The following is a 25,813-nucleotide window of genomic DNA, read 5'->3' as shown; positions in this document are numbered from 1 at the left end:
AATTTGCTATTTTAAACTGATCATTGAGGAATGTGCCTGTGTGGTTAATAAATGGCATGGCACGGCTGTGTCTGTCACACAGCAGAGCAGAGATGTCCCTGGGAATGTTAAACGGCATTCCCAGTGAGTGCACGGCGAGTGCCACTCTCAGATAAGGAAGAAAGGAGACAACCCTCTATCATGGTCATCTAGCCAACCTCCTCAGGAGGTAGATGGAGCCAGTGCGAGGGGAAGGATCTTGAAAAGCTGCAAAGCAGCCACCTAAAACCATGCAGGAGCAGGAAAAGAACTGCTTGAACAGATCGGGCAGAAAAAGCCTGAGCTGCCCTCTTGGTTGTGGACTTTGCAGGGGAATGTTTTCTCTCCTACTGTAGCAATGGTAAATCATAACTAAATCAGCTTTTAGTAAAGCTTAGACTTGTTGTTTTGAAAGTCATATGAGACTGGCTGGTGATAAGCAGTCAGTGCAGGGTCAGTAACTGCTGGGCCTGGCCTAAGTCTCCATCGGGATGAGGAAGAGCAGGACCTGGGAAGCACACACTGAGAGTCCAGAAGAGAGATGGAGGATCCCTGGAGACCCCCCTGACCCACAAAACAGAGCCATAAGATGCCAGGATTTCTCATGCCCACGTTGGGAAGTGCACCAGGCAGTGCCAGCCCTGCAGGCAGGACCAAGGGGCTGGGCTGGTACAGAGCCCCACACAACCAAACCTCCCTGCAGCGCTCTCCCTGCATCACCAGGCTGTAGGTGAGGGGGCACCACAGGGTGTCTGCCCAGGGCAGCCCCAGGGGTCTGGCAGCAAGGCTGCTTATCCAGGTATTTTAAGCTGGTTAAAGGCTCAGCTGCCCAGAGAGTGCAGGAGGAAGGGCAGAGCTTTAAATCACTGTTTATGGCCATTGAGCAGGAATTTAAGATGGTTTGCTGCTGGTGTAAACTAGAGCATGTCCAGCCTGGGGTGCTGACCAGGATGATGTCAGGGGCCATACTCAGCTCCCTGCCACGACCCACAGCGAGGGATGCTGAGCAGAGGAGAGGGCAGACCCAGGAAACCTTATGACTTGATGGTCTAAGCAATATCAAATCTTAGCATTTATATTTTCTACTATTGATAAACTCCTTCAGTAATTTCTGATGGTTCATATGACCTTTCTGATCCATCTGCAGTTGAACATTTGGTACCTAGTTTTGTGGGTGGAAACATACAGGAGCAATCCCACAATAAATTTATAATCCATGTCTGGAATAAAGGGGATATGCAAACACACAGCCCTTGGAGGGTGGAATAAAAGGATATCAGAGCTCCTTGGCAACCATCTGCATAAACTCATTTTTGCCCTAGATAAATCAAGTGATAGTCTTATTCCCCACCAGATCAAACCAGGCTATCCCTTCAGATCTTTCTTCCAATGTTTCCACAGTTTCTCCCTGTGCCAGCAAAATACATGGACATGTTTTGCATACCCCTGGTATTCTGCTTCACTGAAAAGTCCCTTTCACTTGTATTTATTGTACAAAAGCATAAAACAAATTTCTTAATAGCATTATAATTATGCAGAGTTGGACAGCTAGACACAATGCAGCACTGTGTCAATAATTTATTACATCTTATGCCATAATTGAACACTTTTACTATGAGCATTTGAGAACAACTTGGACCTTATACAGAATAATATATCTTGCTACATAATAATGGAAAGGTGGATACTTAAGAAAGATATGTAGCTTGGAGGAAAACATACATGGAAGCAAATACCTCCTGCATCACCTATCTTCATGTAAAACTTAAAACTAAACCAACACATTATATTTAATGACTCCTTTTTTTATATATGCATAGTTTCAAGAGCTAATCAGAAAGAAATCACATTACAGTGCAACTATTTACACCAAGATGGGGGCACACCAGAACACAACCTTCCTTTCTAGACATCAGGACTCTTTTCTTACATTTATGAATGGACAAAGCACATGGGAATCGGACATAAATTCAGTCTCAAGAACAATGTTCAAAGGATCAAACAGGTCATATCCACAGCTCACCGATACCTTCTTTATCCACTGCCTTTGAGGCTAAAAGCAGGCGATCTAGAGGTGTAGAGGTATCATCTTCTCTGTCACGGACTTCAGTGAGGGCCAGTCTCGTGTCACCGGCACAAGGCCTTACATCCAGCTGCATGACAGCACCCAAATGCTACTGAAATATGCCCATGGAGAGACATATAGCAGCACTGCATTTATTGCTACGTCCTTGTAAACACACTTACCCTAGAGGTAAGAAATGTAGTTAACCTTGTTTGAGGAGAGGTTATGTCCAAGGTTATGTTATATTCATAATATATTCACGGGAGCGACTGTGCTGCTACCTGCAACCACACGACTCCACCACCATGTCCTCATACTGCTTGTAGACCACGTTGTTTGCAGAGTCAATGAAAAGAATGCTGATGGGGCTCAGCCGGGTCGGGACGCAGCAGGTCGGGGGGGTCGATTCCGGGTCCATGGAGTTCATCAACGTCTGGATAACTGCGTGGTTGGTGGGCTCCAGGTGGGACCGGAGGGGGAATTCACAGAGCCCTTCGCAGTGATATGCTTCGTACTCCAGAGGGGCTATTATCCAGTCATCCCAGCCCATATCCTTAAAATTCACGTGGAGGGCTTTTCTGCTACACCTCGCCTTCAGATTCTTAGTGGGCCTCTTCCCTTGCCGTGTTGCCAGAGGAGCTCTTCTCTTCCGCCTCTGGTTGAACAAGTACTCATAAACAGTTTTGTCATCCTGGCCAGATCTAGCTTTGATTTCATTGAAGAATAAGTCTCTTTTTTTTGTCCTCCCAAACACCAAGAACAGAGCCTTTTCATTGACCTGTCTTCCTGTTCTATTAAATCCCACACTCCTGAGATCAACAGCTCTCCCTCTGTCAAAAGTTTCCAGCTCAAAACACAAGTTAACCAAGTTTTTAAAGTTTCTGAAAAGCTTCCAGATGTCAAACACTTCCCACTTCGGTGTGTCGGTGATACTGACGGTCCGAGAGTCCAGGAGAGTTGCTGCTTGTCTGTTTGTAGAGCAGCTAAATAATTTCACTTGGGAAGTTTTTCCAGAAGAATGAGACTTCCATGTATCAGAAGGCTTCTTCCTCAATATTCGAAGCTCTGCTCCCAGCAAACCATCTTTTTCTAATGCACTGATGTCAAAAATATATTTTTGTTTTCTTATAGTTGGTGCTCGCTCATCTAAAAAAAGCACACAAATTTTTAAATGTATGTCAAGCACAGATCAATATCAGTTATTCAGTTCTTAATGGTTTTCCTCAAGTTTGCTCATAAGCTAGAAGTTGCCTTAATTAGCCCTCTGAACAAAAAAACCCAATCTTTATCTAAGGGTTCGGCTCTGTGCAGGACACAGAAGAACTCAGTGACTCACCCAGGGAAACGAGTTTCTAAGTTTGCATTGGAGAAATCTCCTTTCTTTCACCAGTGGGCATTTTCTACCTTCAAAGTTGTGAGTAGGCAACTGAAAAATAGTCCTTGTTCAGGGCTGAGCACTCACAGGACCTATTCACCACTTGTATCCTACTTCAGTTACTGAAACAGAGCTACAGTGGTGGCCAGGCCTTATGCTGGCTCCAAGCATGAGCAAATTTACCCTTAGATGATACAACAGTGAATTAGTCCTTTAAAACCAGCATCCCCAGGAACTGCCAGACTCAAGGATAATTGCCTTATTAACTTAACTCCGCATGATTCACAGCTTTTTCAAACTGGGCAGAAAAACATTCCTCCCTTTAACCTGACGTTACATTTGCTTGCTTCAGCTGGTGAGGAACATGGGAACATGGCTGAGCCAAGGTTTCAGTGACGTGACATTAACAGTGCCTTCCAGTGGCGAGCTGAGAACCTGAATGCAGTGCTTGTGAGCAGTGGATCATCCCTTCCCAGCAGCCAAGCTATTAATAATTAAATGGCAAACAAATCCAGTCCTGGTGAGGCTTCCATCCCCATTACTTCACCAGCTGTAGCCTGCGTTGCTTCCTTAAGTACGTGACAAAACTCTTACCAACGTCACTGGAAGCAACATGGGGCTCCCCAGCCAGAGGGGTGAGGTAAATAAACATCATTCTTTGGGAACCTGGTTGTTTCTCCTGTGAAAGCAAACACTAGCCCAAACTTCCAAAAATGTTTGGAACCGGAACGTGGAACTGCGAGTTCTGGAGTCCCAGAAGTTATTACTCCTGTTAGTCTGGGCTTAGCTGTGGGCTACTTGGTGGTACCTGAAAGCTTTGAGCTCCTATGGATACCCCACCCTACCTACAATGCCTCCTGGGTCTGCAGTGTAGTTCCTCACAATTCTACTTGAACCAACCAGAATGACCCTTTGATACTGAAACTTGTGGGGTTTTTTCACAGAACAGCCTCGTTGTTAGCATGTTACATGTTTTTAGACATTACACTATAATCTAACATTAGCAGTTCCCAGGAGCTAGTTCCCAGCTTGCTAGAAAGAAAATAAGACAAAAATGCAAAAGGTTTTTAAACACCTAAGCATGCAAAGACTGATTGATTTTCAACAATATACATCTAAAATACTTTCTAAATGTTTTCTTTGGCTGCCACACAACCATCTAGTTCTGCCTCTAAATGAATTTTCCAAGATAAGGCAGGAGGACAAAATCTGCAGCAAAGTTGTGTGATTTCATTTACATTAAAAAGAGTTATTTGACTTTACCAAAGTATGATTATTTTCTAATACTCTCTACATGTATAAACACACTCAGACATCTCTCTCTGTCCACACTCACTCCCACACGAGCTCCTTTCTTACCTTGTCCTTTGTCTATAAAGCTGGTTATTGTATTGGCAAGTCCAGCCTCCAGTTTTACACTTCCATTAACACCTTTTCTTTCTGCATCTGAGAGAGTCCTGTACAAAGAGAGCATGTATTCATGTGGCGTTATCGGGGGATGTCGGAAGGTTTCCTTAGCTTCCCTCTGGGTTACAGGCTCTTTAGTCTTTTTGCTTTTGAAAGAATCAGTGTCAGTACTGCTTGTGCCAGTTTTTTTCAAAGCCACCTTGCTGCTAAGATTTTGAACCTTTGGAGTCACTGTCCTTACTCCAGAAGGTCTGCTGGGGAGATGTCCTACCTTGCCCTCCGCGGCTGCTGTTCTTGAGGGAACCTTCTTTGACTCATCGTTCTTGGCCAGCAGAGCTCCAGCCTGAACAGCACTGCTTTTAGTCCTAGCCTTTGAGTTCCCAGCACTATATCCATGGCTTGCAGTCCTCAGTGTACCTGCCCGTGCAGAGGGACTCCTCTCCTTTCCTTCTGCTTTTAAAAACCCTAGTTTAGATCCTGGATTACCCTGGCCTGCTTCAGAATTACTCAGCGCTCCAGGAACTAGATCCAGAGACAGCCAAGTCAAATGCCAAAGCAGTAAAGTGAGAAAATGCAGGATTTTCATCCTCTGGTCTTCCTCTGAATGCCACTAAAGAAAAAATCAGAAAAGGTTCCTCCAGTTTGGCAGAAGAAAACATGAAAGAAATTAAAAACCAAAGTCAGCAAAAATGGTTTTTGTTTGAGATTAAAACATTTCAAATCTCGTTGTTCAATACTTGTATCCAGTCCCATAGTGGAAATGCTCATGTACTCAGATACGATCTCCCCTGACTTCAGTTAGCAGCTATAAAGAACTTGTTCTTGAAAAGAGAAAGTTTACCACCTCGTTTTCTTCTGTAAAACTGACTGAAAACTTGAAGGAGTCCTGTTTAAATCCAAGGGTTTTTTTTTTTTTTCCAAGAAGGAAGAATGGCGTAATGCTGCCTCTGTGTTAAAAGGTTTTTTTAAAGTTTTGAATCCTTTCCAGTGAAAATATTTCACACACAGAGACCTGCAGGTGCTCAGAAATCTTTTACAAACCTGAACTCAGGAATTGGAAACGGAATTCCAACAAACCTATTTAATTACTCTCTGATGTCATGCTGTCTAAACTAATTTAACTGCGATATATTTCTTAAAAAAAAATCTTCTTTACCCTTTTCATTAGCATGAGTCATACTCTGCCTCATGTGAAACAGCTCCACAGGCTCAAAACTCCAGAGGATGCCTTTTCAAGTGGCAGTACGGCCTCTGCCTCAGCCCTCGATGAACTCCACGTTTAGACAGGACAAACTGCAAAATCAACAACTGAGCCCTGTCACACGGTCCGCTGGACACATACATCAAATAATCGAAGAATAATTCATTTAGTTCTTTTTCCAGAGAACTGTAACAGCGGCTTTGCTTTGTCCTCTGGTGACTGAAGGGCTGCGCTGTAACGCCGGCACTTAATGAGGGTAACTTTAATTTGACACAAACACACAGGGCCGTGCCTGCAGACAGTGTATTTTGGCTTATTTATCGCTATGCTTAAAACCCCCGTGTGAGCCCAGCTGGAGAAGCAGCTCCTGGCGGAGGGGATGCCCCGCAGGGCGGGCGCAGTGCAGCGGGGCAGCAGTGCACCCTGCAGGCAGCCATCCTCCTCCTCCTCCTCCTCCTCCTCCCTCCTTCCTCCCCTTTGTCCGCAGCCTCTCGGGAGCTGGAGACAGGCCTAACCCCCGTCTTTCATGCAGACACTGCTGGACACCAGCCTTTGTTTTAATACGAGATGCAAAACGTTCCGAGCCGCCGACCCCAGGACCCCAGGACGGCGGGCGGGTCCAACCCAGGTGTCACGGCTGTGCTGTGGCTTTTAGCCCTCCAGGACAGAGTGTGGAGCAAGTGTGTCTTTCATAAGCTGCAAAAAAATGAACTGCTGTTCCAAATGAGCCTTCAGGAAATGGGGCACCGGGCTGGATTGAACAGGGATTACTGGGACCTGTCTCTCACCTTGCACTGATGCTAAGCCCAGTCCTCCTCCTGCAACTGCTTTTGCTTTCTGAGGCAAGAAGGGAAGAGGTGCAACACTTTTTAGCTTGATCTGTGTGTGCTGTAGCATTCCCCACCCGCCCTGACCAGTATCAGAAACACTGAACTACTTTCATAAATAACAACCTGCATGACATGAGGAGCTCTGAATACTTGTTTGGAGGAACTGAAGGATAGAAGAGTTCAGTGATTTCGTAGATGTCACAAATAAGGTAGATCCAAACCCTCCTGGCCCTTCCTCTGATGTCAGTTGTACTTTTGATTGATACTCCCCATCAAAATAAAGCACCTTCTCCCTGAGTTACCTCTGGTGAAACCATTCCCCAGCGTTCCCTCCACACCATCCCACAGCCCTCCCAGCCATGCCATCCTTTTATCCTTCCCGAATTGCACACCTTCCTGCTGGGCAGGAGGCCATGTGCGTTTCTGTGCCATGATCATCTTGCCATTAAGACACAAAAGCAGCTGAATGTTGAGTTCCCACTTTTAATCCATCCAGCTTCCAGTTTTCACAACACTTGTAAGAATTTAATATTTTTAAGTTGCTCTATCACACCTCGTTGAGATTTGCAAACAGATTCACAAATGATTTAAGAGATGGACACGAAAGAGCAGCAGGTAAAACAATGGGATTACACGGGCCTTGGCTTAGTAAATCAGGTTAAAGGCACAATCATTCATATGTTCAAATGATATTTATATTTACAAGATTAAAATATTTTAGGGGGCCGGACAGAGCTAGCCAGAAAGAAAAAGGAAAGGCAAGCAAAGCAGCTGTGCAAACTGATCTTTAAAAGAGGCTTTCTTGAAGCAAACTCCACTGAAGTGCTTGGAACCACGGGGGCACGGATGCTGCTCCTGTATTGCCACCCGTGGGTGGTTGTCATCTGGATGCAGTGCTGTCACTGAACTCCAGCCAAGGGAAGTCCTGCCTCGTGTCACAGCACAAGCAGGGCCCTTCTCAGGGACAGCTCAGATCACCTGCTTGGTCTGTCAGCACACACTGTGGAATAAAGCAGAAGCTGAGCCAAGCAGGGAATGCCCCCAGAGCCCAGAATTCCCGGGGTGCCCTGTAAAACACACAGGACAAAGTTCATTGCCCCAAGCGGCTCCCAGGAGGCTCCGCTGGATACATGATGCCAAGAGTCAGAATCTGTTCACTTGCAGTTTGAGCTGTACATGGAAATCTTTATTCTAGTGATCTACCAGGAATTTCATTGTTCTTTCCCAAGTGAATTAATTTCCAGAAAGGATTTAAAGGATTGAGTAAACTCACATATTAGGCCATTTGCTGTCATATTGCTTTTGCTTATTGAAACAAATGAACATTCTATTTCTGCGAGAATTTATCCCTCTGCACCATAGCTTTTGGGAGGTTGTTTTTTAAAAGTATGAAGTTATAATTTGAGGAAGGAACTTAACACTTCTCTTCTTTTCAAAAGGAAAGAATTACACAAAAGTCACAGATGTTATAATTTAAACTTGCTTGTCTTCGGCTGAAGCAAAACCAAAGATAATAAAGTTCCCACTTCTATGGAAAATTGTGGCATAATTTTAAAACACTGTGCTTCAATGTTGTGATGCTAAATAAAAAACTGGAAGTCCAAAGAAACAATTGTGTCATTGGTTATCAAGAGACTTGGCTACATCTGTGAACAGTAGTGAGCTATGGATCACAGATTCATAGAATCACGGAATATCCTGAGCTGGAAGGGACCCACAAGGATCACCCAGTCCAACTCCTGGCCCTGCACAGACACCCCAACAATCCCACCCTGTCCCTCAGAGCGTTGTCCAAACACTCCTGGAGCTCTGGCAGCCTTGGGGCTGTGCCCACTGCCCTGGGGAGCCTGGGCAGTGCCCAACCACCCTCTGGGGGAAGAACCTTTTGCTGAGATCCAACCTGACCCTGCCCTGACACAGCTCCAGTCGGGTCCTGTCACTGGTCACAGAGAGCAGAGACTGAAGCTGCCCCTCTGCTGCCCCTCGGGAGGAGCTGCAGCCCCTGATGAGTCTCTTCTCAGTCTCCTCCAGCCTGAATAGACCAAGTTACCTCAGCCGCTCCTTGTATGACCTTTCTAGGCTCTTCACTGTCTTCATAGCTCTTTGGACACTCTCTAACAGCTGTACATCTTTCTTATATTGTGGTGGCCAAAAGTGCCCTCAGGACTCGAGGTGAGGCTGCCCCAGCACAGACCAACCCTATCCACTGCACAGCCCATCTCAGGAGCACTAGGACTAAGCTGAGGCCACAGCATTTTGCTGGCAAGGCTGGAGGACTCTTGCTTCCACCATAGATCCAAGGACAGAGGAGGCTCTGAGTGTTCAGCATGTCCCACCCCGCGGGCCAGGGGGCTGTGAGAGCCCACGGCTGGAGCCATCTGGCTGCTTCCTGCGGCTCCAACAGCGGGCCCCTTTGGAGCCAGGCCCGAGCTGGTGCTCAGACCCAAGCAGAGCTGCTTTTCCAAACCAAGAATTAATTTTTATGTTATTTTTGTTTCTTGGATCCACAGATTTACGTGATTCTCCTAACTCTGAATAAAGTGGAAATGGGTTTTCCCCTACATTTTGGTATCTCTGCCTGTTATCAGTTAGAGAAATACAGGGTTTATTTCAAACTTTTGGAAGCCTAGTTACTTAAGGAGTTCCTTCATTCGGCACACAATGTTAATTAGCCTGCATTGCCTTCTACAGGTGTTGTTCCTCTCTGCAACACAAGCACGTTTAAATGATTCGAGATTTGAGAAGGAGTCAGTGATCCCAAATTACTTAGCTGACCAAAGAGAATTTTGTGGCAATTCATCTGTTCCACCTCTCCAAAAAGCCCGAATGACGGTGGTGAAGCGTTTGCCGCCACAGCAAAAAGCAGGGCCTGAAAACAAGTCAGTGTCATTCAGCAGCCAAATACAGAACGATTTTAAACAATGAGCTTAACCAGCTCCCGGAACGATTCTCGGTGAAAAGCAGAGGATTCATTAACAGTGTTTTTTTCTAATTAATTAATTTTTCTGCCAAGGCGGCGCTTTCCCTCAGCAGCACGGCGAGACCGGCGGAGAGGCCTCACGCTGAGCCCTCACACTGAGGCTGCGCCGGGGCCGAGCGGCCCCGGGCGGGACCGCTCCGGGCGGCCGGAGCCTGGGGCGGGGCAGGCACCTCCGGGCGGCGCGGGAGGCCGCGGCCCGGCGGGGCAGGGACGCTGGTGCGGCCCGCGGGGCGGGCGCGGCCGCCCGGGCCATGGCGGAGGACGGGCAGCGCAGCCCCCGGGGTCGCTGCGGCGGCGGCTGCGGAGCGCGGAGGAGGCGCAAGCAGGCGCCAGGGCGGGGCTGGTGCGGCAGCTGCAGGACCCGAGTGAGGGGGCGGGCGGTGCCCGGGCCGGGAGGGGTTGGTCGGGCCGCCCGCGCTGCCCGGGGGGACTCGGCGTGGCCTCCCCGGGGCTCCTCGCCCAGCCCGGAGCTCGGGGAAGAGCGGCCCCGGAGCGGTCGCCCCGCTGAGCTCCGCCGAGGTCGGTTCCGGGCCGCAGCTGGTTGGCCCCCTTAGTAGGGCTTGTCCGAGGCAGGAGCCGAGCTGGTTGGCTTGCAGAGCAAATTTGAAAACTCATTTCCATCGCTTCAAAGGAGGTGTTCCCTCGAACACCCAGCCGTTGTCTCGGGGTAGGTGGTGGCCGTAGGCCCGGCAGAGCTGCCCACGTGTGTCTCCATCGCTGTCTCAGGTGAGCCGACAGCGCTACCTGTGAAAGAAACCCCGCCTCAGTCTCTGTCATATTAAAGTGAAACTTCTCTCTGTTGTAATCACTTCTTGTTGGCTGTATCGGCATCACTGTGCTTGGGCTGTACAGACTCAGAATAAAACTAATGCAGGAAGAGCCAACTGTGTTACACGCTGCATTCGCTCATCTTCATTCTCTGTATCCACCCAGGTACTGCGGTACCAGACGTGGTGTCGAGAGTTGGAGCAGCAAGTGAAAGCCGGAGGGGTGAGTGTGCAGGTTGTGGGCTAAAGAGAGTGTACGTAGCATTCCTAATTGCAGACCAAAAAAACACCTTCACAAAGCAATGACAGGAAAACAAGATTTTACTGTCTGAGGGTTTAGAGAAGCGCTCTGAGTTTTCCCATCAGTTTTGTCCAGTTGCCATTCTTAGGGCAGCCAGTAGTCCCAGAAATGCTAGTCAGGAGAACCCAGTTGAGGATTTTAATTCTGTGAAAGAGTGCTTTATTGCTGCAGTAACCTTTGTCCTGGGTCTCAGGAGAGGACTGTGCTGCCTGTTACATGGTACAGCTGTCTTGGAGGAAGAACCAGTTGAAACGCAGTGTTTTGGAAGGCAGGAATGCTGGTGTTCAATGTACAGACCTGGCTCTGTGCTTTTCTTTCTGCTTCACGGCTAAAGTAAACATGGAAACCGAAGGGTAGGAGAGAGCATTCCCAGGGTTCAAGTCAATGTCAGCACTTGAGGTCATGAGCTGAGGATACATAGCTGCGAGGATTCAACAGTGGAAGAGTGAGGAGAGCTACTCACTATGTAACACTTCCCTTCTACTCCCTTCTCCTCTGTAGTCACAACACTTACATCTGGAAACCACGAGCTCCTGAGATACCCAACTAATGGACAGGAAGGTGGTGGATGCTAACAGTGGTGAAGGAAACACCAGCATTTGACTAAACATTTCCTTTTTTCTTAAGGGATCCCTTTCAGGCAGGTGGGAAGCCACAGCAGACCACAACCTGGAGAAAGCCCTGCTTCAGGTGGAAGAGGAGCAGCAAAGGTACAAGGAAGAAGCATTTCTTCATACTTGGTATCCTGGATGCTCATGGAAGTGAGGGAAAAACCTGTCGGTGCTGCCTGGTGTCCCCAAGGGAAGCGGTTGGGCAAGCTGCTTTGGCAGGAGAAAGGTCCACCATCTGTTTTCTGTGGTGCAGTAATAGTGCTGTGTGCTGAATGGCTCTGCTTTGAGTGGGGAGGGGGGGGTGTATTCTGGGTGAAAGGTCCCTTTCCAGCCTAAATTATTCTGTGGTTCAGTAGGTGAGTGGCTCAGATAGTGCTGGAGAAAGGTGATGCATCCAGTGACCATCAGCATGAAGGAGGGGGCGAGTTGTTAATTGTGGGCATCAAGGATGGAGGGGAAAACAAAATCATAGGTGGAAATTAAAGGCTCAAAGCAAGGGAAAGCAAATGAGTTTTTCATCACAGATCTTAATCCTAGAAAGTGCTTTTACTGCCTCTCAGGCAGCAAAGTCAGTGTTGAGGGAGCTGGAAAATCACAGGGATGCTGGAGAGCAGTTGTTCAGTGACCTCATTGCTGTTTCTCCCTTTCCAAGGTGTGAGAACCTGGCAGAAGTGAACACTCTCCTGCGGGAGCACCTTGATAAAGCCAGTGAGGTTAACTCAGCCCTCAGAGAAGATGTTGGAAAGCTGACGGTGGATTGGATGAGGGCCCGGGAGGAGCTGGAGTTGAAGGAGAGTGAGTGGCGCCATGAGCGTGAGGTAGGGATGGGCTGTGGGAATTCAGCCATGCCAGGTCGGAACACGAATGCATTTTGTTCCTGGCTCTGCTGAAGTGTACTGGAGGTTTTGGTGTTGGTAAGCAGGACAGGAGTGTGAGGGGGAGGAGTGTCAGCAAATGGTGCTGGTGGGAGATGCTCACCTGCTGTGACTGTACTGCTGGGTCCTAAAGGCAAAAGCTGGCTCTTGCTGGGCACTGTTGGGCAGTCACAGGAATGCTTCTCTTTCTGATAGTTCCTAAATCCTTGTCTCGAGCAGTGGAGATTAGAGAGCTCTGTGTGTGTTCAGATTCAAAGTGGCCAAACAGAGGAACAAGACAGGCCTCCCATACCTGTTGTAAGGCAACCTGACACAGGGCTTAGAGGGGCTTGTGTTTGTCTTCCTCCACAGAGGCTGAGACACCTCTGCAAGGTGAGGGGATGAATCATGATTAGTTTGCTTTGCTGCTACCCACTGCTGCAGGAGAAATGTGGGTGTTCCCTTCTTGGCAGGTCTGCTGTGTGCCTCTGTGGTACCTCTGCAGTCCTTAATGTCCCTGGTGCAGTAGTTCCTAAAGGGCACCTGGTGGTGGTGGTTGTACTCCCCTATCTGAGAGATGTGTACGGTGACAGTGAAGGCTGAATTGGCATTTCTTTCTGTCTTTGCATGTGTAGCTTTATGACAACTACTTAAAGGGGGAACATAACCGTCTGCTCAGCCTGTGGCGTCAGGTGGTGACGTTCCGCCGTCACTTCCTGGAGATGAAGACTGCCACGGACCGGTGAGTGGAAGTTAAGGCAAGAGCTTCAGAAAATATAAGGCTTGCCTTCACACCTGCTTTTTGAACCTCAGTGTTGCGTTAGTTACAGCAAAAGAGGGGATTTCTCCTGCCTTTTTTTCTGTTGGCAGTTGGAAGCAATGCTTTGGGCTGTTTTCAGAAGCATTTTGTTTGCAGGTAAAGCTGAGGGGCTTGAGCACTGCAGAGGCCCCGAGCAGGTGACTTGGCTGTGGTGATGTGTGGGCACATGAACGCAGGCACAGGCATGTGTGGACACCTGGGAATAGATTCACTGAAGCTGTGCAATGCTTCGGTGTATGGAGCAGTCCCTTGTAGAGAATGACAAAAACCTGCCTTAAAAAGCTCACCAGGTTTCTTCTCCTGAGAGAAAGATCATTAATGCATACCTTTTTTTCCCTTTTCATTTCCAATGTACATTTATTTTGATTGGTTTGTATCCACTTATTCATCTCCTAGTGTTGTTCAGAGAAAAAATAGCTTCTCTACACTGTTACTGCATTTATCCAATTTATTTTGCTTAGTTTGATACCTCTTTTTATGATTGTTTTCTTGTTCTTGGGCTCACTGAGGTTCCTTTCTCACAGTTGCCTTCTATGCAAAAATAACATAGCCATAGTAATACCTTCTTCTCGTGTCAGCATGCAATTTCAAACTCTGGGTTACTATCAGCCATTTGTCTTATTTGGTTATAAGTCTTCCCTATTGTGTAAAGTCTGCCTGACCTGCTATTTAATGTTTGTGTTATTTGTACTTTTATGTTAAAGCATTTTAGGCCAATTCTTACACCCCTTTCCTGAAGTGTTTATTATATAGGTATGATCATGAGCCTCTTAACAGTCCAAGGGGGGATGATAACAGCACTTAAGGCTGATTCCCTTGAATAAAAGCTGGAGACTTTGGTAAAATTCCTGGCACCTATTAAAGATAATCAAGAGTATGTTAATAAGATAGAGCAGGAGTAACAATAAGAGTAATTAGGGATTCTTGAGGCCTTCTGGCTGTGCCATATCTTTCTTCTTACATCTGAGGAGAAGACAAACTCCTCCCTCAACTACCCAGGAAAGTCTTTGTTCAGCTGTCAAGATGTGTCCTGGTCCCCAAGTGTCACATTAATGACTCTCCCCAGCAAAGAGGTCATCTTGCCTGCCAGCATTGCCTGTTGCATGATTACATGCTTCGGAAGTGAGTCAGCTGATAAAGATGGTGGTGTGAACATTGGCTGTTTCTTGGTTCCTCTCCAGAGATTTGTCAGAGCTGAAGGCGGAACAGATGAGGCTTTGTGGATCTATCCTGGTGAACTGCTCCCACCTGAACTCCAGCGTGCGGCTCAGGGAGTCCATAGCTCTGGGTAAGCCTGTCCTGAAGGGTCAGGCAGACCAGCAAATGGAACAGAAAATAAACCACAAGATTCAGGAAGTCAGGTGGGACCTGGAGAAGAAGGAGCTTCAGGACAGGTAAAGGTGTTTGAAACTTTGCTATTACAACTTTATCTTTTTGTTCACATTTAGAACACACCCATTGTGCACAGCCCTGTTTCTGTCCCCGGGCAAACTCTTGCCTTAAACAGAAAGGATAGAAAAAATCATCTGTTCAACAGAAACTTCTGAGTAAGACAAGAGTGGAAAAGAGATTGCCTCTTAGAGTGCTTTTGCTGTTAGTTGGTTCTTGGTGAAAAACTGAGACCAGTATAAAGAGAACTGTGTCCCTGTTGCTACTCTGGGCTGTGCTGAAGGAACTGGGAGGAATTTGCCCAGGGCCATCACAAGCGCTGTAGCACCTCTGTGCTGACAATTCCTTGCAAGACTGAGTGCAGAGGCCTTTGGGGCCAGAAGTGCCATTTTTCAAGATGAAGCCTATTAACCTGTAGAGATAAGCGCTGCCTTTGCTGTGTTTCCTGGGTTGAACTTTCTCTGCTATGCTTCCGGGAGCTGCTTTGCTCTTTAACAGGTGATGGTGTGCAAAGCTTTTGGAATGGCACATGGACCTTCTCTTCTCAGGGTGATGGAGCTCTCAGCCTTGCTTGTACAGTCTCAGAAGCAGAACGAGGAGAAGGAGAAGACCATGAAAACACTTAACGACACAGTGGAGATTCTAGTATGTTTTACCTTTACCTGGGAGATAGCCCAGTGTTTGCTCTCCAGCCTGAGCACAGCTTCCTCAAGAGACAGAGAAGGAAAGATGCTCAGCATATGGGAACATCAGGCACCTGGCCAAACTATTCCTTCTGAGTTTGGCTGATGTGGAGTCAGTTCAGGTGCAGGCAGTGGCAGAGGAGCTGCAGACAGTTCAGGTATCTTCCTCTGAGGGGTCACACCAATGCTCTTCTGCCTGTGACTTTAAGTCTGTGGGGATCAGAGTTGCTTGGAGCTGACAGCTTAGTAGCAGTCTATAAAAACCAGCTGTTGGTCTTCCTCTTCCTTTTAGCAAAGAAGAAATGGAGTAGATATGGGCAGGAGTATACTGGAATCACTAGGGCTGAAACCCATCGGCATGACAATGCTGCTGAGGATGGGAACACTGCAGATGGGAACAGCTCTTCCCTGCCCACCCTTTCTTTATTCTGTTCTCAGGAATCGAGTTGGATAGAGAAAGAGTTTGAAGCTTCATTGACTAAAAGTGCCAAAGAAGAGAATCTTTTCCTCCAAAAGCTCATAAAAAATATCACTGAGGTGAGTACATAGTTGGTACAGTACCAGAGTTGGTACAGAGTTGGTGCAGGGACCACATCCCTGTAAATTTGATTTTAAAGTACTTGAGGAAGACAACAGACTAGCCCAGGGACCAGAGATACATGTTGTGTACTGACTGTGTTAACTGGCATTGCCTCTTTGATTTTTAGACCACTTTTATGACATAGAACCTGTCCTAACTTGCAAGTTGCTGTCCTGTGACACTTCAGCTGAGCCACTAGAAGTTTCAGTACCTTTGCCTTCACCGTCCCACTAAGGTCTCTTTGGGTCTCTGCTTTGAGTGTGCTACTTGGCATTTGTATTCCAGTGTTTCTTAGGTACTTTCTCCACCCTCTTTGAGCAATGACTGTTGCTCTTCAGAATTTTATAAAAGGTCACTGACTCAGTCAGTGCACTTGCCAACTCTGCTCCTTCCCTCTATGTTCACTGACCATCATAATCTCCCCAGAATTGCAACTTTTCAGGGGTAACCTCAACTTATACCTAAAATTCCCTTGAGGGAGGAGAGTTTAATTATCAGCTCTTTTACACAGCTTCAAGGAAGTGAGCATTCAGGCAGCCTCCAGCCACTTTACACTTGTGAAGAGTAGCTGTATTCAGAAATCCCTGGAGTACCTGTGGCCACAGGGACAAACTTGTTTGGACTGCAGAAATGAGACAGTTGAGTTTTAATGACTCCAGGGTGAAGTGAGGGGAAAAGGAGAATAAGATAAAGTAGAATGAGCAAAGACTAACAGCTTGATGTGGGCTCTCAGGTGGTGTTAGACGACAGCGACAGCCTGGTCAGCATTATCTGCACTGACAGTTCCCATCATGCAGAGTCCGGGAACATCTTCTCCGCTCCGAGACTGGTTGACACAGGGCATGCCTTTGGATTGGTTCTGGAAGCACTGGCAAGGATGCGAGGGGCAACACAGGTGAGCCCTTGTGCTTGTCTTGCCCACTGGCCACAGGCTCAGCTGCCGATGCCTCGCTCAGCTCGACACCCTTCCCATTCCCTTGGCCTGTTGAGCCACTTTCTTTCTCGCCTTCACGCTCATGGTCCCACACTGCCTTGCTGGTCTCACCAGCTCTATGTTCTTCTGCTTTTCTGTCTTTGATCCCCACACCCTCAGCACAGCTTTTTGCCTTCAGGGGAGCTGTCTGTGCTTGCTTCTCCCAGCTCTCTGGAGCCGTCTTCTCTGCTCCTTACTGCTTGTTTGTGCTCTTTCCCTGTCTGTTCCTGCAGGCTCTGAGAGAAGAGCTTTCTGCCAGGGAGGACTCAAACAATTTCCTGCTGCAGCAGCAGAGACAGCAGGAAGAGAAGTGCAGGGAGGTGCAGCAAAAGCTTGAGAAATTGGAGGAGAAATGCAAGAGGTCCAGCAGCCACCAACAGCATCTGCAGTCCTTGGTAGAGGAACTCAGGAGGTGAGTGTTTCCTCCTCCTCCTCCTGCATTCAGAAGCAGTCTGTTTCCAGTTGTGGGACTTCAGAGGTGTTCTGAGCAAAGAACTCACCTGCCCTTCCACATGTAGGCCTCGGTGTGGCACTTCAGCATCGTCCTGTCAGGGCTTTTCATGCTCTACAGTGATTCCCAAGGCTGTCTCTGAGATGGACGGTGATGTTGGAACACAAGATGCTTCCCTCTTGCCAAGCTGTCTCCCTGAATGCTGTTCTTTGGGTGCCCTTTCCCAGACACTGTTTCTCACTGAAGGAAGGCAAAAGCCTGCCTTTCTTTCCCTCTTCAGGGGTTTCCTTGAGAGGGAAAGAACGAGGTCTTCCTTAGCTTGCTGCCCCCAGCTCCATCCTGGAGTGCTGAAAATGGGATCTGTGACTCTCCGGGCTTCTTTGTTCTTCTGACTGAACCTTATCTCTGCAGGGACTGTGCAAATCTTGAGAAAACTAGGGAAGAGCTACAGCAACAGCTGGGATTAATGGAGCAAGAAGCCTCTTGTCTGCGTCAGAGTAAAGCTGAGCTGCAGCTGAAGGAAGAGTCAGCCCAGGCAGAAAAGGCAGAGCAGCAGGAGAGGATGGAGAGAGCGCGGCGTGACCAGGAGCTCCTGTGAGTGTTCAGGCTTTCTCTGGGCAGGGGTGGGCAGTGCTGGGCTTGAAGAGGCTCAGCATAAAGGAACAAATGGTGCACAAATGCTCCTTGTTTCGATCACAGACTGTTTTTTGATAAAAACCTTGCCTTTCCCTCCTCATAGAGTGAAGGACTTGGCTGCACTTGAGGGAAAACACTCATCATTGCAGAGGGAATTGTTAGTCATGAGACAGACACTGGAGAAATTGCAGCTTCAGAGGGATCTGCTAGAGCAAGAGAAGGATGAGCTTACCATGGCTCTGGAGAAGGTATGGACACCTTATTCCTAGGCAGCACTTGTCAGGGGACTTTTTCTCCCCAGATGCTGTTTCTGGCAGTAGAAGACAGGGACAATGTTGTTCTCCATGGAAAATGGTGGCCTGACCAGACTCATTGTTTGGGGCCATTGATCCCCATGAGCTCATTGGGAGCTCTGCCCTGGGAGTAAGTCAGAGACAGCCAGGGAGGTGGAGTTGCTGCCTGAAGTGTGGGATTTTGCTGCCTTTGTTGTTCCACTGCTCTTTTGCCCCTCCAGGCAGAGCGGTCAGTGGCAGAGCTGACAGGGGCTCAGAACAAGCTGAATGCTGAAAGAGCTGATCTCCGGGCTGCAGCAGCAAAGATGAGCAGCATCAATGAAGCCCTTGCACTGGACAAAGTGCAACTGAACAAACACATGCTGCAGGTGAGCAGAGTTGCCAAAGATGTTGCCAGATGTTCATCTCCAGCTGCTGCTGCTTCTCAGCCTTCTTGCCTGGGGACAGTCTGACCATGGCATTGTTCCTTTTGTGTCTGGGCCAAACTTCTTAGTAATTCTTACTGTACTTTATTTCCTCTGTGGTTCTCTGACTGTAGTTGGAGCAAGAGAAGGAAGTTCTGTCGGCTAAAGTGGATGAAATGGAGAGAGCAAAGGTCTCTGAGCAGGAGAAGCTGAACTTTTGTGAAAGAGCTAATGAAGAGCTCAGCACAGAGAAAGCCCAGCTGGAGCAGCTGCTGAAGGAAGCAGAGGAGCAACAGGAGGAGTTGCGGGTGGAACTGAGGGCATTGGGAGAGGAGAAGGCAGAAACCCAGGAGAAATTCTGTCAGGTGAGACCAAAAAGGTGGCATGTCCAGGTGGGCATTTAGCTGCTTGGCTGAGGGGAGCTGTACCTGTTAGATTCTGCAGTGGTTTGGTCAAGGGGACACATGGTAGTGCTGGAGGTCACAAGGCTTTGTTTGCTCCTTTTTGGAAATGTGTGGATGGCTTGCAGAGTTGTTTGCAGTTCTGAGTTGTCCTGTGCTTCTACGGAGTCTTTTAGTCCACCTGTCTCTGTTGGCCTCTTTTGTGGCTTTTGATAAACTGCAAAGAGACAATTGTGTTGCCCTTGAATCTGAGTGGGGCTACTAATCTCACACGTGGCAAAAGAAACAAACTGTGTAGGTCTGAACCTTGTTTTCTGAAACAAAAAAATGAGCTGCATGTTTCTGTTGATGCTTTTTGTTGGTGAATCAGCAACTTTCAAAACTCGGTTTGTTTGAACCTAGAGAGCAGGAAAAAGCTGCAGGTCTATGGCTGCTGTCCTGTACTGCTAAGAAAGGGAGTAACATCTTTAAATTCTTGGAATTCTATTTCAAGACATATGTGCAACTTGGTGGCTGAAAAGCTGCCTGGGGGAAAAGGTTTTGGGAGTGCTGGTGAACAGCAGCTGCACATGAGCTGTCAGTGTGCCCAGGTAGCCAAGAAGGACAAAGGCATCCTGGCTTGTATCAAAAATAGCATGTCAAACAGGACCAGGGCAGTGACCATCCCCCTGTGCTGGGCACTGATGAGGCCTCAGCTCAAATCTTGGAGTCAGTTTTGGGCCCTTCACAACAAGAAAGACATTGAGGAGCTGGAGTGTGTCCAGAGAAGGGAATGGAGCTGGGAAAGGGTTGGAGCATCAGGAGCAGCTGAGGGCTCAACCTGGAGAAAAGGAGGCTCAGGGGAACCTTCTTGCTCTCTGCATCTCCCTGACAGGAGGGGGGAGCCAGGATGGGATCAGGCTCTGCTCCCAGAGAACAAGGGACAAGAGGAAATGGCCACAGGTTGTGCCAGGGGGAGGTTTAGATTGGGTATTATAGGATAACTGTGAGAAAATGGTTTGTTTCTTTTCTGTTAGTCACAATTTTGGAGGATGTGGTAGGTTTGGCAAATACACAGCAGAGGTTTTATACCGAAGAAAACAGCTCAAAAAGCACAGTTAAGCTACATTAGACTACTTTGTGTAAGTAAATGGTATTGTTGGTGTGAACTGCTGCAGATAGAGTCTGCTTTGGCCACATCAACCAGACTTGCATAAATCACTGAGTGACTGCTCCCCACAAGGGCCGTTTCCCTGCCAAGCATCCCCTCGCACATACAGCTGCTTTACACACTGAGGGAGGTGACACTTTCACGTGGGGTTTTTTCCTAGAAGGAGAAACCCTGTGTATTTTCACTTGCTTCAGTGAGCAAAATTGCTTTTGCTCAGCCTTCCCTGAAAATTTCCCGCTCTGGAATGGACTGATGGAAATTCCGTTTGCAAAGTGGCAGTTCTGGAAGATGCAGTGTTTTTGAATGACAACAAATAGTTTGGAGTAGGGATGTTTGTCGTGAAGGAGGTATCTGGTCCCAGGCAAACCAGAAGGGCCTGACACATCACTTCAAGTTGACAGTGCCAGTGCCTTTTGGCAGCCCAGGGTATCAGTGCTGCATATGGCAGATGCTCTGAAGCTTTGAGCCCAGAGTGCAGGAGCTCTTTGTCCTCTGGCTGGCTCCCAGGTGGCACTGGCTGGCTCTGCACAGGGCTCCCGAGGAAGGACTCGAGCTCTCCTGTGCCCACCTTCCAGGTTTCCCGCGAGAAGGAGTCGGCTGGCAGAGCTCTGGAGCAGCTGCGCCAGGAGTCCTCTCGCCAGGAGCAGGCGCTGGCCCAGGCGTGCAGGGAGAAGGAGCTGCTGGGCCGGGAGAAGGCTGCCCTGGAGGTGCGACTGGCAGCCACGGAGCGGGACCGACAGGGCATTTCTGAGCAGCTGGCAGAGGCCAGGTAAAGGCAGGGGGGACACCCTGGGCAGGACGTGACTGAATATACGTGGCTGTAATAATAAAGGTGGAAAGCACTACAGAGGGGTTTATTGCATCCTCTGTGCTTTTCAGCTGTAGATTTGCTATTGAGGTCAAATTGGACCAGGCCATAAGGAAAGCCTGGGCATTCCCTTGGAGGGCCCTGCTTTGCTATGGAAATGGCACAAATATGCCTTCTATATTCAAGTTTCCATGCCACCCATTTTCTGTACTCGGGTGTGGGGATCTTGAGCCACGTTATTCTGGAATACTCCCTGTGGGTGTCAGAAGCAAGAAACTCCTTTTTCTGTCCATTTGCATCTTGTAGGTCAGTGAAGGAGACCCTGGAATCCAGCCTGTTTGCGGCTCAGCAGCAGGTATCTCAGCTGGAGATCACCAGGAGTCACCTGGAAGCTCAGCTGCACACAGTCATGCAGGCCAAGGAGGTGATCCAAGGTGGGAGCTTTGTGTGCTTTGTTTCCAGGCCCCGGCCTAGGGAAGCTGCTGTAAAGCCACCTCTGTCTGCAGGGCTTCTGAGGCACAGAGGGGCCGGAGGCAGGGTCCTCCTACACTGAAACTGAAAGGGCTGGAGGTCAGTAAAGACTCTGAATCTTGCCCTTGGTCGTGTTTGCAGGGGAAGTGAAGTGCCTCCAATGTGAGCTGGAAGCAGAGAGAGCCCTCGGGAAGCAGGAAAGGGAAGACATGGCCCAACAACTCTTGCAGGCAGAGCAGCAGTATCACGATACCCTCAGACTTGAGGAAACTGCTCATCAAGGGGAAATAAAGAAGCTCCTGCAAGACCTGGTAGGAGACAATACGCTTGTGAATTGTTCGGGCCAGCTCTGTGGGCTGGTTTAGCAGAATTAGAGCCTGAGTGTGGGAAATGGCAGCAATCACCTGCCATGGGCTTCACACTGCTGGGCCAGGCAGCAGAGCCAGCAGCTGGGACTTGAAGGCAGTGGAAGACCCAAAGGATGATGCTGGGACAGTAAATGCAGCCACAACTTCAGTGTGGGTGTCAGGTGAGTTGCAGAGCAGGTTGGGAGGTCCCCACCCCGAGCGTGGCAGCCAAGGGCAGGATCAGACCCGACTGCCGCCTGCCATGGAGCAGATGCCAACAGTGCTGCCAGCTGCAGTCAAGGGAACTTGGTTCCTCTCTTTTTGCCCTTACCCAGGGGACAGAGGGATCAGCTTTGGGCTTGAAGCATATGGAACAGGCCCCTTGTCCCTGGTCCTTCAGTCCTCGTGACTGGGCCATGGGCCCCCTCCTTGCCCTGCAGATCGTCTGCACCTGCTCATGGCTGGAAAGGGAAGGGAGGTCTGAGCAGAGAGACCCTGAGGGCAGAGAGAAAGCCTGAGGAGAGAGGTGCCAGGAATCAGGCAGCCAGCAGAGGGAGCATGGGGATGTGTCCTTGTCTTAGTGGTTGGACTAATTGCTTATAAAGGTCTTTTCCAACAGAAAGGATTCCATGACTCCATGATTCTTGCACCTTCTGACACTCCTGTCAAATTCTGTGGTAATAGTTCAGGATTTCTGGAGGGCAGAAAGCCACTCCTGTGCTCTGTTCAGGTTGGGGTTTGTGGGAGGGATAAGGATTTCATTTTTCTGTGAAGAGCTTGGCTGGCACTTTATCTGGAAGACTTTTCCTCCCCTCATCAGGCAAGCGAACGAGAAGAGCACCATGCAGAGATGCAGAAGATGCTGAAGGAATGGGAAAAAGGGAAGGCAGAGACAGAAGAGGAGCATAAGAAGATTCTGTTTGAGATGAGACAGAAAGTTGCCACTCTGCAGGCTCAACAAGAAGAGGAACGAACGAGATTGGAAAATGCCAAGCAAGAGGTAAAGATTGTGAAAGAATTGATGTGGTGTTTTTGCAAGGCTGGAGCTGTGGGACATGGCAGGATGTCAGGCTGTGTGGAGCATGTCCTCCATGTCTTCTACATTGCATTTGGAGGGGTGAAAGGTGAACAGGGCTATCTTCAGGATTAGGAATGAGACCTCTTATAGAAAGCCAGGCAGAAACGTCACCTTTCAGATGAGATTTTTTCTAAGACTCACCTCAGAGTATCTTCACTAACAGTCTCCTTGGGATGTTTTCTAATATGTGGTTATAGCCAAACTGATTTTGTGGGACTGAATCCCCAGGAGGATGGCTGGGAGTTTTCTTTTGTGGGAATGGGGAGGGCACAGCAGGAATGATGACTAGAGAAAAATCTTTTTAAAGCCTTCTCTGGAATATTTCTGAACAGTAACCCAGAGATGTCTTCTGGGCTGCACTTTAAGTCACTTCCTGGGAAGCAGTTTCACATTTTGATCTCTGTGCCAAAGCAACCCTGTCATACACTGAGAGTCTCCCTTGTGTCCTCCCCAAAGTGCTCTTCATGCCGACTGCCTGGGGACAGCAGTACCCCCAGCTGTGTCTGCAGGTATTGAAAGGCCAGAGCAGTGCTCAGGGATGACAGTGTGTCCCTGGAATGTCAGTACTTTCCAAAGGTAGCTAAAGAACTGAAGTAATTTTCACTAACCTCCTACTTAGAACACATGGGTTTCCTGAGGGAGCTGCTCCCTTCAGCCCTCAGCAGCTTTGCGTTTGCTCTGCTGCTCACGAGGTGCAGCAGTCGCTGTTGAAAGACAAAGCAGACAGGGCAGAGGAGGGACACCCTCAGCAGCACAGCCAGACAGCAGGGAAATGCCACCCTTCCCTGGGAGATGACTGACAGTCTGTTGGGGCTTCAGGCATGGATGGGCCACATTTGTGGTGCCAGTCTCCCTTGGGAAGCTGTGTCCCCGTGGGCAGATAAGGACCCAGGAGAGCAGCAGCACAGTGCTCTGAGAAGGCATGAACCCATCAGTCCTTGTGTCCTGACACACACGTGTTGTATGGAGGTGTGAACCCATCTGCTCTTTGTTTCTGTGCAGGTCCTGCTGGAAAAGCAGAACGAGAAGAGTGTTTTATTAGAGACACTGCTCCAAACTCAGGGAGAGCTAAGCCAAGCCTGCCAGCAGGTCCAGCAGCTGAGGCAGGAGATGCAAGAACAGCAAGAGAAGGGGCAGGTAAGTCTGAGTAGCCAGGGAACAGAGTGAAGGGCAGTACCAAGGCCATAAAATGCAGGTCCTGGGACTGAGGAGGCAAGGACTAGTGCAGGCACTGAAAGCACAGAGCCTGGTGAGCTCCAGAGCTCAACCCCAGGAAGGAAGGGTTGCAATGGAAGTGGAGCTGGATAGAGAAGCCATAAGAAGTGGCTGAATAAAAGGGATTTTGAGACAGAAAGGAGAAAAAGCTGAGCCTGAAGGAAGGTCCCAGGAACTTGTTCTGCATTTGTGTTTCCAGATCATCAAGGCAAAGCTGCAAGCAGAGCTGCAGGAAGCTCAGAGGGAACTCCAGGCAGCGGAGAAGAGGCACAAAGAAGAACTTGAAAGCATCCAAGAGGAAATGAATCTCCTCCTTGAGCAGAGGGAGGATCTACAAAAGCAGGTGTGTGAAACAGCAGCAACCACCCCACAGTCATGCCACAGGTGGTCTGTGCCCTTGTTTGCCTTTCCCTTGCAGAGCAGCAGCTGGTGGGCTGATCCCTCTGCCTGCCTCATTCTCTGGGCTCCACAGCAACTGCTCTGGAGGACACGTCCTGGTCTGCTGAATCTCAGCTGCTGCCCTGGACAGCTGGGCTAGTCCTTTGGCCTGTTGGGCAGCAGTCACCAGCAGGGATTTCTGCTGGCCTCTTACTGCTGGCCTTGCTTTTTGAACTGGTTTCTCAGATGCCTTTGGTGACCCCCTGAGATTCTGAAACAAGTCGTCCATATCCTTTGGGAATCTGATCCCACTGGGACAGGGTGGAACTGAAAGTTGTCCTTTGCCTTTCCTCCCAGTGTGTGATGTGGCTGACAGCAACAAGCTGTAGTCTCTGACTGCTTTTTCTTTCGACTTGAGGTGGGACACTGGACATCTCAGCTTGCAGCCTGCAGAGAGTCCCACGAAGCCATTGCCCACAAAGCTCAGCAAGATGTGAGCGAGGCCCAGGAACTCTCAAAGCAGAAGATGCTGGAGATTGAGAAGCTCCAGAAGATCCTGGAGGAGGTTGAACAGGAGAAGAAGGAGCAAAAAGTTTGTCTGCAAAACTTGGAGAGTGAAAGGAGCCTTTGGGAAGAAACAGAGCGGCAAAACTCAGAATTTCAGGCTTCGGTGAAGGCCCTAGAGAGGGAAAAAACCAGGTAAATGAAAGCCTGTGGGACCATGCTTTCTGTGTCATGGGTTGCCTGTTTCCAATCTTTGCATCTGCAGGTGACTCTGGAAGCATTTCCTAAATGTCAGAGTTCTGAACTATCCATGCAGATGTGTTTCATTCTCTTGATTTTGTGTTGCATTTTCTTTTAATCCTTCAGTTAGTTTTTTCTGAAGGCAACTGCTTTTGGAGTAGCTCTTCCCCTATAAGGGAGTGTTCTGTTGTCAGGTAGGGGGGTTAACACTGGACAAGGTGTGGTGTAATGAGCTGGATACATCCATCAGCTCCACCTTGGGTCCAGGAACTTGAAACCTTTGGGATCAGTATCACCAGGCATCCTGATCCCTGTGGTTGGCAGAAGCCATCTTAAGGCTGTGATTTTTGATCTGAGCAAGATTAACAGAATCATGGAATGTGAAGTTTGGAAGGGACCACAGTGGGGCCTCTGGTCCCACCTCCCTGCTCAAGCATGTGGCACAGGATTGTGTCCAGACAGTTCTGGAATATCTCCAGTGGGGGAGACAACACACCCTCTTTGGTCTCTGTTCAGAGCTCAGTCACTGCACAGCAAAGAGGTTCTTCCCTGTGTTCAGATGGAACTTCCTGGGCATCAGTTC

The 25,813-nt window shown here is 48.7% G+C and overlaps 2 protein-coding genes across 6 annotated transcripts in view; one reads left to right on the top strand and one right to left on the bottom strand.

The window, feature by feature from the left end:
- Positions 1 to 1,662: 1,662 nt before the first annotated feature.
- GDF5 (growth differentiation factor 5) lies at positions 1,663 to 10,129 on the bottom strand. The gene is made up of 4 exons (XM_029965922.1): positions 9,958 to 10,129; positions 9,672 to 9,822; positions 4,818 to 4,915; positions 1,663 to 3,229 (listed from the first exon to the last, which is right to left on the bottom strand). Exons 1-4 carry the CDS (start codon positions 10,127 to 10,129, stop codon positions 2,361 to 2,363), a joined length of 1,290 nt encoding a protein of 429 aa, XP_029821782.1. The 3' UTR covers positions 1,663 to 2,360.
- A 729-nt stretch (positions 10,130 to 10,858) lies between these two features.
- Positions 10,859 to 25,813, top strand: part of CEP250 (centrosomal protein 250) — a 28,430-nt gene continuing 13,475 nt past the window's right edge. For 2 of the 5 annotated variants that reach the window (XM_025894591.2, XM_025894590.2), the window contains exons 1-20: positions 10,859 to 10,866; positions 11,572 to 11,781; positions 12,208 to 12,373; positions 13,045 to 13,151; positions 14,411 to 14,623; positions 15,167 to 15,263; positions 15,740 to 15,838; positions 16,615 to 16,776; positions 17,088 to 17,266; positions 17,717 to 17,899; positions 18,045 to 18,189; positions 18,456 to 18,602; positions 18,773 to 19,003; positions 20,765 to 20,958; positions 21,304 to 21,431; positions 21,610 to 21,779; positions 22,636 to 22,815; positions 23,896 to 24,030; positions 24,308 to 24,451; positions 24,905 to 25,185. In XM_025894591.2, coding sequence (XP_025750376.2) covers positions 12,317 to 12,373; positions 13,045 to 13,151; positions 14,411 to 14,623; positions 15,167 to 15,263; positions 15,740 to 15,838; positions 16,615 to 16,776; positions 17,088 to 17,266; positions 17,717 to 17,899; positions 18,045 to 18,189; positions 18,456 to 18,602; positions 18,773 to 19,003; positions 20,765 to 20,958; positions 21,304 to 21,431; positions 21,610 to 21,779; positions 22,636 to 22,815; positions 23,896 to 24,030; positions 24,308 to 24,451; positions 24,905 to 25,185 — 2,852 coding nt within the window. In that variant the 5' untranslated portion in view covers positions 10,859 to 10,866; positions 11,572 to 11,781; positions 12,208 to 12,316. Of the gene's footprint in view, positions 10,867 to 11,571; positions 11,782 to 12,207; positions 12,374 to 13,044; positions 13,152 to 14,410; positions 14,624 to 15,166; positions 15,264 to 15,317; positions 15,460 to 15,739; positions 15,839 to 16,614; positions 16,777 to 17,087; positions 17,267 to 17,716; positions 17,900 to 18,044; positions 18,190 to 18,455; positions 18,603 to 18,772; positions 19,004 to 20,764; positions 20,959 to 21,303; positions 21,432 to 21,609; positions 21,780 to 22,635; positions 22,816 to 23,895; positions 24,031 to 24,307; positions 24,452 to 24,904; positions 25,186 to 25,813 lie in introns of those variants that run through there. The other 3 variants (XM_029965923.1, XM_018067842.3, XM_018067841.3) reach the window with 3 other exon arrangements.

This window comes from Manacus vitellinus, unplaced genomic scaffold, assembly GCF_001715985.3.
Source record: "Manacus vitellinus isolate BGI_N305 unplaced genomic scaffold, ASM171598v3 scaffold_124_pilon, whole genome shotgun sequence".
NCBI lineage: Eukaryota > Metazoa > Chordata > Aves > Passeriformes > Pipridae > Manacus > Manacus vitellinus.
The sequence above is the reverse complement of the archived record's forward strand: the minus strand, read 5'-3'. Positions and strand labels throughout refer to the sequence as shown.

What these genes read in the sequence shown, in the direction of transcription:
- GDF5 (XM_029965922.1), bottom strand. Translation starts at nt 10,129, where the DNA reads ATGGCCCGGGCGGCCGCGCCCGCCCCGCGGGCCGCACCAGCGTCCCTG. An exon ending in TTGCCACAAAATTCTCTTTG is followed by an intron (nt 4,916 to 9,671) that starts GTCAGCTAAGTA and finishes CTCTTTGTACAG; the next exon opens with GACTCTCTCAGATGCAGAAA. An exon ending in CTTTATAGACAAAGGACAAG is followed by an intron (nt 3,230 to 4,817) that starts GTAAGAAAGGAG and finishes TGCTTTTTTTAG; the next exon opens with ATGAGCGAGCACCAACTATA.